The 16,129-nt window shown below is 38.0% G+C and overlaps 1 protein-coding gene and 1 pseudogene across 4 annotated transcripts in view; one reads left to right on the forward strand and one right to left on the reverse strand.

Moving 5' to 3' along the window:
- LOC105550294 overlaps positions 1-16,129 on the reverse strand; it is a 931,651-nt pseudogene that overhangs the window by 196,517 nt on the left and 719,005 nt on the right. The window lies entirely within an intron of this gene.
- The window catches only part of GPR89A (G protein-coupled receptor 89A), a 67,407-nt gene that overhangs the window by 22,289 nt on the left and 28,989 nt on the right, over positions 1-16,129 (forward strand). For all 3 annotated transcript variants that reach the window (XM_011995190.1, XM_011995189.1, XM_011995191.1), the window contains 5 exons: positions 256-376; positions 1,232-1,312; positions 12,143-12,252; positions 14,478-14,566; positions 15,464-15,556. In XM_011995190.1, coding sequence (XP_011850580.1) covers positions 256-376; positions 1,232-1,312; positions 12,143-12,252; positions 14,478-14,566; positions 15,464-15,556 — 494 coding nt within the window. The remainder of the gene's footprint in view (positions 1-255; positions 377-1,231; positions 1,313-12,142; positions 12,253-14,477; positions 14,567-15,463; positions 15,557-16,129) is intronic.

The raw sequence follows: 16,129 nt of genomic DNA on the forward strand, positions 1-16,129 counted from the left end.
GAGGAAAATCAGAAACTTTTAGTATATTTATTATACTTTATTATCTATATTTATATACTATATATATTATACTCTATATACTATATTTAGTATATTATACTCTTTATTATCATCTACACATTAATAATTAAAAGTTGGCTTGTATGAGTTAGTTATGTGTAATGGTTAATGTTTTCAGTAATGTTTCCTTTTGCAGTACAGATGAGAGCCATTTTACCTCTGTTACCTGGGATTAATGTGCCTTGATGTTTTCAGGGATCTTATCCATAGAACAGCTCATCAGCCGGGTTGGTGTGATTGGAGTGACTCTCATGGCCCTCCTTTCTGGATTTGGTGCTGTCAACTGCCCATACACTTACATGTCTTACTTCCTCAGGTAACAGAGCGCTTTGCATCCTTTCTTTTTTGCCCCATTACTTCTTGAATACATATGTCATATTATGCCACCATCTTTAAGATTATATATTAGATCTATGACAATGCCTTTTTATTTTTCTCTTTCTCTGTCCCTATGGGCATTGACCTGGAAATCTTTCTAAATAAGTCTTATCACTTGTACTGCTTGCCTTTGCTATTTGTCCTACATTCGTTTATATTTTAAATGGCAAATTTCAATCTGACACTCCCCTCCCACTTTTTAAAGGCACATTTCTAGTGACCAGCAGTATAAACCAACCCCAACTTCAGCAGTTTAGTTCCTCCTAGAAGTATTAATAGAACAGTAGAAGACAATGCCAAGTTAAAAGTGTGCTTAAACATACATCCTAAATGTCACTGAGCTGAGATCACGCCACTGCACTCCAGCCTTGGTGACAGAGCAAGACTCTTTCATAGATAAATGACGAGTTGATGGGTGCAGCAAACCACCATGGCACGTGTATACCTATGTAACAAACCTGCACGTTTTACACATGTATCCCAGAACTTAAAGTATAGTAAAAAATAAAATAAAAATATTTAAATATATATATATATATATATATATATAAATGTCACTGGATCAAAACTAAGAAAAACTGTAAGAGAGCTGGGTAAATTCCATTTCCCTGAGATGCCAGAGGATTAGCTGTAAGAAATGAGAGCAAAAGCATTTTAGTTTATTATGGTTATTTTACTATTTTCTAGAAAAAAGTAATGGGTAAAGTTAAAGTCTGTGTATCTCTCCAGATACAGTATCATGCCCAAGAGTGGGATCCCAAAACATTTCGCTAGCAGTTTGTGCTTTTTGTAGGAACGTGACTGACACAGATATTCTAGCCCTGGAACGGCGACTGCTCCAAACCATGGATATGATCATAAGCAAAAAGAAAAGGTAAGATATCAACACTGTAAAACATCTGGACTCTGTTACAATTTCTCAACAAGAAAATTTGACTATGAATTGGTGCTGGCAGGGAATTTTATCTTATTCATTTTTATTATAAGGTAAAGTACTATCAAAGATTTAGTGTTGGCCGGACACAGTGGCTCACACCTGTGATCCCAGCACTTTGGGAGGCCAAGACGGAGGATCACTTGAGCCCAGAAGTTCAAGATTAGCCTGGGTAACCTAGTGAGACACCATCCCTTTAAAATAACAGTAATAATAAAATTAAAAATATAAAAAAGTTTTTTAAAAAGATTTAGTGTTTTGTGTGAAAGAAAATTCTCAAATTCAATCTCATTTCTTGAATTTAGATCATTCTTCTTAGATAAATTAGAATTTTTTTAATTTTTTAAATTGTAAATTGACAAATTATAGTTGTGTATATTTGTGGCATACAAAGTGGAATAATTAAATCAAGCTAATTAACATATCCGTTCACATGCTTATTTTTTTGTGGTGAAAACATTTGAAATTTACTCTTATTGATTTTGAAATGTACAATACTTTATTATTTATTATATTCATCATGCTGTACAGTATGTCGCAAAGAAAAAAACCCTTATTCCTCCTGTCTAACTGAAGCTTTGTACCCTTTGGCCATCGTCTCTCCATTCCTCCCACCCATCCAGCCTCTGGTAACCATCATTCTACCCTCTGCTTCTGTTGAGTTCATTGTTTTAGATTCCACATATAAGTGAGAACATGCAGTATTTGTCTTTCTGTGTCCAACTCATTTTGCTTAGCATGGTGTTCTCCACTAACAAATTAAAGAATTTCCTTCCTTAAGGCTGAATACTATTCTGTTGTCTATATATGCCATATTTTCTTTATCAATTTTTCTGTTGATGGACATATAGATTGATACCATAACTTGGCTATTGTAAATAATACTGCAGTGAACATGGGTGTACATATATCTCTTTGACATTTTACTAATTTCATATCTTTTGGGTAAATACTCAGAAGTGGGATTGCTGGATCATATAGCAATTCCATTTTCAGTTTTTGTAGGAACCTCCACAATGTTTTCCATAGTGGTTGTGCTAATTTACATTTCCACTAACAAAGTAATAAGGGTTCCCTTTTCTCAGTGTCCACACCAGCATTCTTTATCTTTTTGCCCCTTTGATAATAGTCATTCTGACAGGTACGAGGTGATATCTCGTTGTGTCTTAGTTTGCAGTTCCTTAATGGCTAGTATATTAAACATTATTTGATATATCTATTGGTCATGTGTATGCCTTCTTTTGAGAAATGTCTATTCAGGTTCCTTGCCCATTTAAAAATCAGGTTATTTGTTTTCTTTCTATAGAGTTGTTTGAGGTCCTTATGTATTTTGTATACCAACCCCTTATCAGACATATGGCTTGCAGATATTTTCTTCCAGTCCGTAGGTTGTGTCTTCACTCTGCTAATTGTTTTCTTTGTTGCGCAGAAGCTTTTTATTTTGATGTAATCCTGTTTGTCTATTTTTGCTTTAATTGCCTGCACTTTGGGGATTAAATCTAAAAAGTTATTGTTCAGAGCAATTTGTGTAGTTTTTCCCCTATTTTCTTCTAGTAGTTTTAGAGTTTCCCGGCTTAAGTGTTTAGTCCATTTTGAGTTAATTTTTATATATTGAGTGAGATAAGGGTCCAATTTCATTCTTCTGCAGATGGATATTCAGTTTTCCCAACACCGTTTAGTGAAAAGACTATCCTTTTCCCAGTGTGTACATGTGGCACCCTTGTCAAAAATCAATTGACCATACGTGTGTGGGTTTATTTCTGGGTTCTCTATTCTGTTCCCTTGGTCAATGAGTCTGTGCTTACGCTCGTATCATGCTGTTTTAATTACTATTGCTTTGTAGTGTAATTTGAAATAAGGTAGTATGATGCCTCCAGCTTTGTTCTTTTGTTCATGATTGCCTTGGCAATTCGGTTTTTTCTGGTTCCATATGCATTTTAGGATTATTTTTTCTATTTCTATGAAAAGTGACATTAGAATTTTGATAGAGAGGGATTACATTAAATCTACAGATTGCTTTAGGTACTATGGACGTTTTAACAATACTGATGTTCAACGAACATTCCAAAAATGAACCATCCCACTTAAAATAGCTACAAGAAAAAATACTTCAGAATAAATTTAACCAAGGAGGAAGAAAGACTTGGACACTGAAAACTATACAACATTAATAGAAGAAATTGTAGAAGACACAAATAATGGAAAGATAGTCCATGCTCATGGACTGGTATGTAACTTTTGTATTCGAAGAATGGAATATTGTCTATTGTCCTGAATTTTTTTTTTTTTAAAGACAGAGTCTCTCTCTGTTGCCCAGGCTGGAGTGCAGTGATGTGATTTCAGCTCACTGCAGCCTCCACCTCCCAGGTTCAAGCAGTTCTCCTGCCTCAGCCTCCCGAGTAGCTGGGATTATAGGCGTGCCACCATACCCAGCTAATTTTTGCGTTTTTAGTAGAGACGAGGTTTCACCATGTTGGACCAGACTGATCTCAAACTCTTGACCTCAAGTGATCCACCCGCCTTATCCTCCCAAAGTGCTGGGATTACAGGCATGAGCCACCACGCCCAGCCTTATTGCCCTGAATTTTTTCTACCTGGAAGGCTGAGGCAGGAGAATTGCTTGAAACTGGGAGGCAGAGGTTGCAGTGAGCCAAGATTGCACCACTGCACTGCAGCCTGGGGGACAGAACGAGACTCTGTCTAAAAAAAAAAGTGAAGTTGTGACCCATGTCAAGTGTGGATGTATACTTTTAAGCCATTTCATACTAATACTGCTAAGGAATTGACTCTGATCTGTACATACTGTAGCCCATTTCCCCTATAATGCATTGTCTGGTCAGGATCAGGAATGGTTTGTGGTCCGACAGTAGGTTTTATTAATTTGAGTGGCTCACAGAAGAATCAGCCTCCCAACATGACCCCATTAGCACAGTCCTTTAGCCAGTGGAACTTACAGGGCAGATAGACAGCTAACGTGACAACACTGGGGCCCTTAGGATTCATACAGTGCCCTTGCCATTTACCACAATATAGAAAAACTATTTTTGTTGTTTGCAAGTGGTTTTACAAAATAAAAATTTTTTTATTAAAAAAGAAAAACTGTTTTTGCAAACAGTCATAGTTGGGGAGCAGTAGTGACCAGAAAACCATCTTTTACCTTAACAGTAGAGGGCCATAGTGAGATGACATACAAGAAAAGTAACATTTGTTATGTACAAAAAAGTTAATGGTTTAAAGTGGGAGAAGGAAAGAGGCATATGTCTTCCCGTTTGGAACAGTGGAGGAAAAAATGTTAACCTCTACCTTGAATTAGTTTTTCTAGGATGTCTTTGAAATTTTGTAGGGATTGGGGAAGAAACATATTCACTAGTGAAATTTCAGCACCAGCCACACCCACTCTTAAATGATAATAGAGGAAACTTCCGGAAATGACAGTGGAAAGAATTTAAGCCATTTCTTCTACAGAAAATCATAAAAACTGGAAAAAATGTTAAAAGCAAGTATTTGAAGTCACTGGAAAATGAACAGAGGCAGGTAGAAATTTGAGAAGAGCATCAGGTAACTATTGCAAGTTTATGGCTTTCTTGCCTGGAAGTGCTCCTCAGCCACCACCCACCTTCCCAGCACCCACTCAAGCGTGCAGATTGATAAGAGTTTAAATCAGCTGAGTAACTGAAAATTTAAAGGGGAAATTTTGGAAATGAGGGAAATGCAGAAGGACTAAGATCCAAAATCTCAGTATAAACCCTTCCCAAATCCCTGTGTCATCATTAAATAATGTATTTCCACGGTAAACACCAAAGAGCCTGAGGGAAAATAGGCAGAAACTGGAAGAGAGTCTACCCTTGATATACTGAACTTCTTAGTGTGATTTGCAAGGTTACTGTGCCTTTGATTGAGTGCATTTTCTGAGCTATGTGCAGGTTGAACACACAGCTTGGATAACAGAAAGTGAAAGCCTTACTGGCTTGAGGTGTCAGAGGGTAGAACTCAGGACTGGCAAAGCAATTGAAAATTTAGGAGAGATCCCTAGAAGCAAAAGATCCACAGAGAGGATAAGCCCTAAAATACGACTATAGAATCTATCCAGACTACCACTACCCTACACAAGCTCAAGCTCAGTGGAGACTGTCAGGGAGATAGGCTAAAAAAGGAGAAGCTAGAAACCAGGAAACTGAGCAGAAACATTAGCTGCTGCAGGTATGACAGATTTCACAGTTTGAGTCTAAGTAAATTAACTGCTTACTAGTACCAAAAAATTAACAGTTCTCAGAAAAACAAAACAGATTCCAAAGTCACTACAACATATTACCTTCAACTAAAACTTGCTAGACATGTAAAGAAACAAGACTATATAACCAATGTTCAAGATAAAAAGCAGCCAATAGACACTAACTCCAAGTGGATCCAGATTATAGATTTAACAAAGTCTTGAAAGTAACCATTACAAATATATTCAAAAAAGTGAAGGAAAGCATGATACAAGTGAAAAGAGAGAATCCCAACAGAGAAATGGAAACTTTTAAAAAACAACAAAATAGAAATCCGAAGACTGAGAACTATAGTAACTGAAATAAAAATTTTACTAGGCGGGCTTAACAGGAGAATTGAGATGACAGAAGAATCAGATCAATAAAAATTCAGACTGGGCATGGTGGCTCATACCTGTAATCCCAGCACTTTGGGAGGCCGAGGTGGGTGGATCACCTGAGATTAGGAGTTCGAGACCAGCCTGGCCAACATAGTGAAATGCTGTCTCTACCAAAAATACAAAAATTAGCTGGGCATGGTGGCACGTGCCTGTAGTCACAGCTACTTGGGAAACTGAGGCAGGAGAATCTCTTGAACCCAGGAGGCAGAGGTTGTAGTAAGCCAAGATCAAGCCACTGCACTCCAGCTTGGGCGACAGAGCGAGACTCTGTCTCAAAACATAAAGTAAAAAATGAGATAGATTAATAGAAATTATGTAATCTGAAGAATAGAGAGATAAAAGATTGAAGAAAAATGGCCCGGTAATCCCAGCACTTTGGCAGGCCAAGGCAGGCGGATCACTTGAGATCTGGCCAACATGGTGAAACCCCGTCTGTACCAAAAATTTAAAAATTAGCTGAGCGTGGTGGTAGGAGCCTGTAGTCCCAGCTACTCAGGAGGCAGAGGCAGGAGAATGGCTTGAACCTGGGAGGCGGAAGTTGTAGTGAGCTGCAATCTCACTACTGCACCCCACCCCAGGTGACAGAGCGAGACTCTGTCTCAAAAAGAAGAAAAAACAAATATTTTTTTAAAAAAAGATTGAAGAAAAATGAACAAAAGTCTCAGTAGGAGACAATATCAAGCAGTCCAACATTCTTGTGGTCGGAGTTCTAGAAGAAAAGGAAAGGGGCAGAAAAAGTATTTAAAGAAATACCAGCCCAAAACATAAGAAAACTACACCTATGTGTATATATAGTGAAACTGCTAAAAGATAAAAGTAAAGAGAAAATCTTGAAAGCAGCAATGGAAAACAAAAGTAATGGTTATTCAGCAACATTGTAGAATATAAAATAAACATACAAAAATCAATTGTAGTCAGGAGCAGTGGTGCATGCGCCTGACCAGCTACTCAAGAGGCTAAAGCGAGAGAATTGTTTGAGCCCAGGAGTTTGAATGCAGCCTGAGAGCAATATAACAAGACCCCATCTTGAAAATCAAATTTTTTTAAATCAGTTGTCTTTCTATAAGCTAGCAATGGACATGTGGACATCAAATGTTTAAATACACTACTTACAATCACTCACAAAATGAAATACCTAGGTAGAAGTCTAACAAAACATGTATACAGGACTCGTTTGCTGAATATTATAAAACTAATGAAAAAAATAAAAGAAGATACAAATAAATAGACATACCATGTTAATAGATTGGGAGACTCAACATAGTAATGATGTTAATTCTCCCCAAATTGATATACAAATTTAATGTTATTCATTTCAAAATCCCAGCAAGATTTATTTGTAGATATACACAAAACTATTCTAAAATTTGTACAGAAAGGCAAAATAACTAGAATAGTTAATATAATTTTTAAAAAGAACAATATGAGAGGAATTTGTCTACCTGATCTTAAAACATATTATATAGCTACAATAATCAAGACTGTGGTACTGGTAAACATAGATCAGTGGAACAGAAAAGAGAACCCAGAAATACACATGGCCAGGCACAGTGGCTCACGCCTGTAATCCCAACACTTTGGGAGGCTGAGGCAGGTAGATCACCTGAGGTCAGGAGTTTGAGACCAGCCTGACCAATATGGCGAAACCCCATCTCTACTAAAAATACAAAAATTAGCTGGACATGGTGGCATGCGCCTGTGGTCCCAGCTTCTTGGGAGGTTGAGACAGGAAAATTGCTTGAATCCAGGAGGTGGAGGTTGCAGTGAGCTGAGATTGCTCCACTGCCCTCCAGCCTGGGCAACAGAGCAAAAAAAAAAAAAAAAAAGAAATACACAAATACGCCCAGCTAATTTTTGACAGAGATGCAAAAGCAGTTCAGTGGAGGAAAGATGGCCTTTCACCAAATGGTGCTAGAGCAGTTAGGCATCCATAGGTTAAAAAAATGAATCTAAATCTAAGTCTTACACTTTATATAAAATTAAAACAGGCAGGGCACAGTGGCTCACGCTTGTAATCCCAGCACTTTGGGAGGCCGAGGCAGACGGATTACTTAAGGTCAGGAGTTCAAGACTAGCCTGGCGAACATGGTGAAACCCCCTCTCTACTAAAAATACAAAAAATTAGCCAGGTGTGGTAGCGGGCGCCTGTAATCCCAGCTACTGGGGAGGCTGAGGCACAAGAATTGTTTGAACCCTGGAGGTGGAGGTTGCAGTGAGCCGAAATTTACCATTGCCCTCCAGCCTGGGCGACAGAGCGAGACACCATCTCAAAAAAAATAAAACAGATAATAGACTAAAATGTAAAACTATAAAACTTTCGGAGAAAAAAAAAAAAAACAGGAGAGAATCTTTGGAATCAAGGGCTAAGCAAAAAGTTATTTACTTGATACCAAAAGTAAAATCCATAAAAGGAAAAATTGATAAATTGGGCTCCATCAAAATTTAACACTTTTGCTCTGTAAAAGACTGTTAAGGCCGGGTGCGGTGGCTGACACCTATAATCCCAGCACTTTGGGAGGCCAGGGCGGCTGGATCACAAGGTCAGGAGTTTGAGACCAGCCTGGCCAAGATGATGAAACCCCCATCTCTACTAAAAATAAAAAAATTTACCAGGCATGGTGGCGGGCGCCTATAATCCCAGCTACTTGGGAGGCTGAGACAGGAGAATGGCTTGAACGCGGGAGGCGGAGGTTGCAGTGAGCCAAGATGGAGCCACTGCACTTTAGCCTGGGCAACAGAGCAAGACTCCTTCTCAAAAAAAAAAAAGACTGTTAAGAGTATGAAAAGATAAGCTACCACTGGGAGAAAATATTTGCAAGCCACTTATTTGAGAAAGCACTAGTATCTAGAATAAAAAACATTCAAAGCTTACATTAAAAAAAAAAGCAGTGCAGTTAGAAAATAAGCAAAAATGATGAACGTTTTATTGTAGAGGATACACAAATGGCACATAACCGCATGAAAAGGTGTTCAACGTTGTTAGCCATTATGGATTCAGCGTTGTTAGCCATTATGGATATGCCATTAAAACCACATTGAGATATCACTACACACCTGTCAGAATGGCTAAAATAAAAATTAGTGACAACACCAAATACTAATAAGAATGCAGAGCAACTGGATTACTCACACATTGCTGGCATCCATGTAGAATGGTACAGTCCCTCTGGAACACATTTTAGTTCTTTCTTTAAAAGCTAAACATGCAGTTACCACACCCTAACAATTGTACTCCAGGGCATTCATCCAGAGAAATGAAGATTTATGTTCACATAAAAAACTGTACTTGAATGTTTATAGCAGCTTTATTCATAGTAGCTCCAAAACTGGAAACAAATGAGATATTCTTCAATGGTTGAATGGTTAAACAAACTGTGGTACATTCATGCCATGGAATACTACTTAGCAGGAAAAATGAACAAGCTATTGATACACGCAACAACCTGGATAAATCTCTAGAAAATTACGCTGAGTGAAAAAAGAATCCCCAAATAATATATACTGTATGATTCTAGTTATATATACATTTTTGAAATGACAAAATGGCAGAAATGGAGAACAGATTCATGGTTGCTGGAGTTAAGGAATTGGAGGTGGGAGGGAGATAAGCTGTATAGGTGCAGCCTGAAGGATCCTTGTAGTGATGGAAATGTCCTGTATTGTGACTCTATCAGTGTCAGTATCCTGGTTGTACTAGAGCTTTGCAAGATGTTTCAGTTGAGGAAATCTGGGTAAAGAGTACATGGAATCTCTGTGTTTTTTCTCAAAACCACATTATGAATCTACAATTATTTCAAAAGTTTAACAAAAAAAAAAAAAAAAGGCTGACTTCCTACTAGAAACAGCAGAGACCAGAAAATAGTTGACTGATATTTAAACCACAATAGACATTTTTTAGCTGCTTCTTTGTACACTACCACCAAACCTCAGCCTAGTGTATATGTTTTTCCATATTAGGAACTTTTAAATGACGCTGGGCTAATAACAAATAGATAATTTCTTGTAGCTACCCTCGTTATAAAGATTCAATAGCGATGGTAATAGTAAAGAAAAGTTGAAGATGAAGGTAATCTAATTCTATAGTACCTCATATTGTTGGGGGTTTTTTAATTCCTTTTCACATTTCAGAAGGTTTAATATTGTTACCTTCTTAAATATATGATCATTTCTTTTTCATCTACAATTCATTTGATAAGAGCAAAACTGGTTTAAAATTAATAGATTCTTGATACAATTGAAAGTAAAAGTGAATTGCTTAAAACAAGGCCATGCTTGTCTATGTGCCTCTAACTTTCACTTCTAGTGATTACACTTCTTTGCCTATTATGAGACCACAGCACAGTGTCAGTCACCTTTACATACTCAATCGATTCCACTCCACAGCCAGTCATTAGTGTTTGTTGTATTGTAGACACTGAAAATAAGAACAATAGAAATGAGCTCTGTGCTTTCTCTCTCACAACTGCCTCCTTTAATCCTGCATGTTAAGCTGAAATGAACTATTAAATGAGTGGAATAAAACTCTTGCTTTCTTTATGTATGTGTTCTAGCTTTTTCAACTATGAAAATATAAAAACCTAGAATTACTGAGCCTTTATCTTACAAGTCAGAATCTTCCTAGGTCTGAGCCTCTTCTTGGTTGTTTATTACATCTTCCCAAAATGGTGAGTGATAGTAGATGTGTAGTTAGAACAAAGGCAGAAAGAGCTAAAAGAGCTGTGTTTCATTCACTCAGTATCCAGGCAAAGGTCATTTTCAAAAGGAAACAGTTAAGTCAACATGGCTGACATTCTTTCTTGTTAATATCATTTTAGCTAATGACTCAAAGAATTTCACCCATAGAAATATCATTTGATCTTTGGTACCATTGGTACTGTTTGTATTAGTCACAGGCATAAATACCAATGCTGCTTCTTGCTCTTCACCATTTTTATCTTTTGCCTCCCAAAAATACCCACCTTGAGTTACATTTTTCTTTGGTCCTGCTACTCTATTTTTATTAGACTCATCCTAGTTCATTTTATGCCTGTAGGCCTTGGCCCATTAAACCCTTTAAATAATCGATTATGTACAAATGATCTTTTTTTTGATCCTCACTAGGACCCTGTTAATACCTTTGTGGTGGGTTGGGACATGCCAGCAGTTACCACTGTGCTAGTCGGTCTTCCACAGACTGAGAGGACAAAAAGTGATACGTTTCCTGTTGATTTATTCAGCTGTAGGACAGATTACAGAAGGTGAGGGTATTGGACTTAGAGACTAATATTTTAGACGGGGACAGGTTTATGCAACTTTGCTATTTTTTTTTCCTTTTGTCTGCCTTTGAAAAAGAAGGAAGAAAGCATGTATTTCATTTCTAACTCTGTATTTGGTCCTTTAGTTAGGTATGTTAGCTGGTTTTTTTTTTTGTTTTTTGTTTTTTGTTTTTGAGATGGAGTCTCACTCTGTCACCCGGGCTGGAGTGCAGTGGTGTGATCTCAGCTCACTGCAACCTCTGCCTCCTAGAGTCACGCAGTTCTCCTGCCTCAGCCTCGCAAGTAGCTGGGATTACAGACATGGGTCACCACGCCCAGCTAATTTTTGTATTTTTAGTAGAGACGGGGTTTCACCATGTTGCCCATGCTGGTCTTGAACTCCCAACCTCAGGTGATCCACCTGCCTCAGCCTCCCAAAGTGCTGGGATTACAGGTGTGAGCTACCACGCCCGGCCAGGTATGTTAGCTGTTTTATTTTGTCTTTAAATGGTAACTGTAGTAATTAAACCTATGTATAACACGTTGTAGTTGACAACATGAATTCATATATATTATCTCATTTATCTTCACAACCATCCAGAGATGAGGAGATGAAAACTCTTAAGACCTCCCAGCTTCCAAGTGGCAGAGCCAGTCCTCAAATTTATTGCCTAGCCCAAATTCTGTTCTTCTTCACCCAGGCCACATTGCTTCCACATAGTTTCCCTTCAGTTGTAAGTAGTGCAAAAATAGGACTCCAGAATCAATATCCTTCCAGAAACAGCTCAGTACATGAGAGGCAGTTGTGAGACTGGAAAGTGGATGGGACTAGACTGTGAGGGTCCATGCTTCCTTGCTGAGGCTTTATATTTTCTTTCATTTCAGGATGGCAATGGCACGGAGAACAATGTTCCAGAAAGGGGAAGTGCATAACAAACCATCAGGTTTCTGGGGAATGATAAAAAGTGTTACCACTTCAGCACCAGGAAGTGAAAGTATCCTTTGTCTTTCTGCTTGATTCTTTTTCTCAACTGTGGACCAAGAGCAAAAGAAAAAAGTGGTATTGGGATAGTCCCTTCTAAGGTACCTGACTACATCAGAGTCCAAACTCCTAAGAGCTACTAGGCTTAGGAAATACCATGTGTACAGTCATCTTTCCAACACCCGCACAAGATCATAAAATCATTGTCTTTGAGCTGAAGCAGTCCTAAAAAGTCAGTCTTTCCATTTTACAGATGAGAAAATAGACCCAGAGAGGTTAAGTCACACAGTGGTTTGTGGCAAAGCTAGAAATGTAACTGTGATCTCCTCTTCATCTCCTTTCCACTACACTATTACATTTCTCAACTCTGAAAAACCACCGTAAAGCATAATGGCTACCTAAAATAAATGGCTTGTATATGGGATGGTAAAGGCCCATTTCTAAAGTAATTAGTATTCCTAAACAATTTTTAAGTAGCTCTGCTTCTCCAGCGACATTTCGGTTTAAAGAATCAAGGAGAGGCTGGGCGCAGTGGCTCACCCCTGTAATCCCAACACTTTGCAAGACCGAGGTGGGCAGATTACTTGAACCCAGGAGTTCAAGACAAGCCTGGGCCACATGGCAAAACCTCATCTCTACAAAATATGCAAAAATTAGCCAGGCCTAGTGGCATGTGCCTGTAGTCCCAGCTACTACAGGAGGCTGAGGTGGCAGGATTGTTTGAACTTAGGAGGCTGAGGTAGCAGTGAGCCCAGATCACACCACTGTACTCCTGCCTGGGCAACAGAGCTAGACACTGTCTTAAACTAAGAAAGAATAAAGGAGATTTGATTAATAGATTAATAAATTGTTCTTCCTGACTGGTTATGATGTTGAACTACTTCCCAAATTATGTAACCAAATTTCTGTGTGGCTCTGGCACTATTAGGTCAAAACTTTGGGGAACTAAACATGAGATAGCATACTCGTGTTTCCTTCTCTGTCCCAGGGAAATACAGTTTCCCTTTCGCCTCAATTACAGAAAGATGTCTATTCTTGCTACAAATTATGATTTATGTCCTGGTGTCAAATGAAGATAAGATCAAAGAAAGGCAAGGTGATTGTGGAAGAGAAAGAAAAAGGATTAATTTAGATTTATTTAATCAAGAAACATTTATTTTGTATCTCCTATTTCCAGGCCGAGTGCTAAGTAATAAAATGATGACTAGAGTACAGCCTTTCTCCTCAAGGAGCTTACCCTCTAATCATGGGAGAGACAGACATGTAACTAGTTAAACCATATTGTTTGGTGGCCTGAACCATGCCAGTAGTAGCCTCTATTTAAGAAGGAACTGAAGGGCACTTACTGATTTGGGTAATAGTGGGAAAAATCTGAGAGGAGAGAGTGTTTGGATTGAAGTATGTGCTTCTATTTTAGAAGGGACGATATTTACTGTATTTATTACTTAAAAGTTTATAAAAGCCAATAATAGGTTTGAACTGTGTTAGTGATGAGTCAACAAACATATCAGGATTATTTAACCTCCCTGAGTCCCTGTTCTCTAAATGGGAGAATAATAACTCTACCTGATTTAGTTCTTGGAAAATAACATAGTGTAATGGAAAGAGCAGGCTTTGGAGGAAAAGAGGATCTGACTTTGCATCTCTGTCAATTAATCGTGTGACTTTGAGCAAGTTATTTAACTCTCTGAGCTTCACTTTCCTTATGTGCAAAATGGATAACACCATGGGATAAGACAATCCCATGAAGATAAGATATAAAAGAAGATAATGTTTGGAAAGAAGGTAATGTCTGTAAATCCTAGCCTATATTAGAACACAGTAAAGTATTAGTTCCCTTTTCTAACATTATAGTTATTCAGATAATATAGGACACAACTATGCTTTATTAGAGGTGTTATTATTATGTAACTATTTACAATCTCGAACATTACATTTGACTTAATCTAACTAGATAAATCAAAAAACAAATGAAACCATCTGTTTGAGCCGCTTGACTTAAGAGAAACTGAGTGGTAATTGTTTGGTGGTGATGCTCTTGATGGAGAAGCTTTTACACACCTGCGTCAGAGGTTGGGAAAGTTGCTCTGAAGTAGCACTGCTGGCTGTGAAACAGGAAATTGAGAATACAGGCAATTCCTAGAATCCACTATAGGAAAAACCAAAAGTATATGCTTTCTCATTGCCATTTCTTGAAATTCCTATGTGATTTAAACCTTGATGCCCATTCTGTATCAGATCTTACTCTTATTCAACAGGAAGTGGATGCTTTGGAAGAACTAAGCAGGCAGCTTTTTCTGGAAACAGCTGATCTGTATGCTACCAAGGTACAGAGCAAGGAAACTGAAGTGTGGTTTTTACCATGTTGATTAAAGAGAGAACAAGACTAAATGGCTTTTTAGGTTTCTCTGTGGCCAAGCAAGAGATACCTCACAGCTTCAATATCAGCCAGGAAGCGTTAGGGATAAGGGATCTTCACTCTTCATGAAATTGCTCCTATCACTAGCAAAATCCTTAATGGAACACTCTCAGTAGTAGCAGTTGGTGGGATAGTCAGAAGAGGCTTTTCAACATTTAGGAAGGTGGCACGTACCACCTCCTACTAACCTGGGGTAAAGATGGTAGCTACTTTTATTCCTTTATAAGTTAGTGATATTTTAAAAGCAGTAGACACCTATCTGCCATGGATGGCCTAGCCCTGTTTTAAAGGATCCAGATCAGTAAGTGTCGAAACTGCAAGAAGTAACTTTCGTATGTACACCTAAAATAAAATATAATTTAAATATGCAAAATCTGTTAGTGAAGATTGCAAACTTTTTCTTTTTTAGGATAACTTTACCGGAGTAACCTTATAGGATAGAAGTTAACATAGGCTTTGGAAACATAGACCTGAGCCTACTCACCAGCTGTATGACTTTGAGCAAGTTATTGAACCTCTCAAAGCCTCAATTTTCTCATCTGTAAAATTAAGATAATAGAACATATCTCACAAGAGTTGTATGAAGATTAAGTGGATAATGCATGTAAGATGTTTATTCCAGTCTCTGGCTAAAAGTAAGCATTCAACAAGTGTTGGCCATAACTACTATTATTAGTTTAATATTATTACAGTGTATGGTTTTTTTGACTTAGCCTGAGCAGTGATTCATAGAGGGAAGAATACTTGTGTTGAATATAAATTTATATTTTGCTGAGAACCATGTTTTGTGTTTGTTTTCCCCCAGGAGAGAATAGAATACTCCAAAACTTTCAAGGGGAAATACTTTAATTTTCTTGGTTACTTTTTCTCTATTTACTGTGTTTGGAAAATTTTCATGGTAAGTGTGTTATTTTTAATTGTCAGAATTTAGATGTTTTTTCCTGGTAATGGCAGGGAGATAAGAGTGGATTTGACTGATATATTGAACTAAATTCCAAATGTGATTGAGTCAGCAGAGAGCATGATCTTTCACATCTCTGGGCTTCATTTGTTATCCTCTCTCCTTTTTAGATTACATAGAAAAAAGGGAGGTTGCATTTTTCTTCTGTCAGAAATTGTTAATAAGGCCTTATTTTATGAAATATCTAAATTGAGGCCGGGTGCAGTGGCTCATGCCTGTAATACCAGCACTTTGGGAGGCCAAGGCAGGTATATCACCTGAGGTCAGGAGTTTGAAAACAGCCTGACCAACATGGTGAAACCCCATCTCTACTAAAAATACAGAAATTAGCCAGGTGTGGTGGTGGACACTGTAACCCCAGCTACCCAGGAGGCTGAGTCAGGAGAATCGCTTGAACCCTAGAGGTGGACGTTGCAGTGAGCTAAGATTACGCCACTGCACTCCAGCCTGGGGACAGAGTGAGACCCTATCTATCTATCTATCTATCTATCTATCTATCTATCTATCTAT

Source organism: Mandrillus leucophaeus, unplaced genomic scaffold, assembly GCF_000951045.1.
Source record: "Mandrillus leucophaeus isolate KB7577 unplaced genomic scaffold, Mleu.le_1.0 Scaffold475, whole genome shotgun sequence".
Classification (NCBI taxonomy): Eukaryota; Metazoa; Chordata; class Mammalia; order Primates; family Cercopithecidae; genus Mandrillus; species Mandrillus leucophaeus.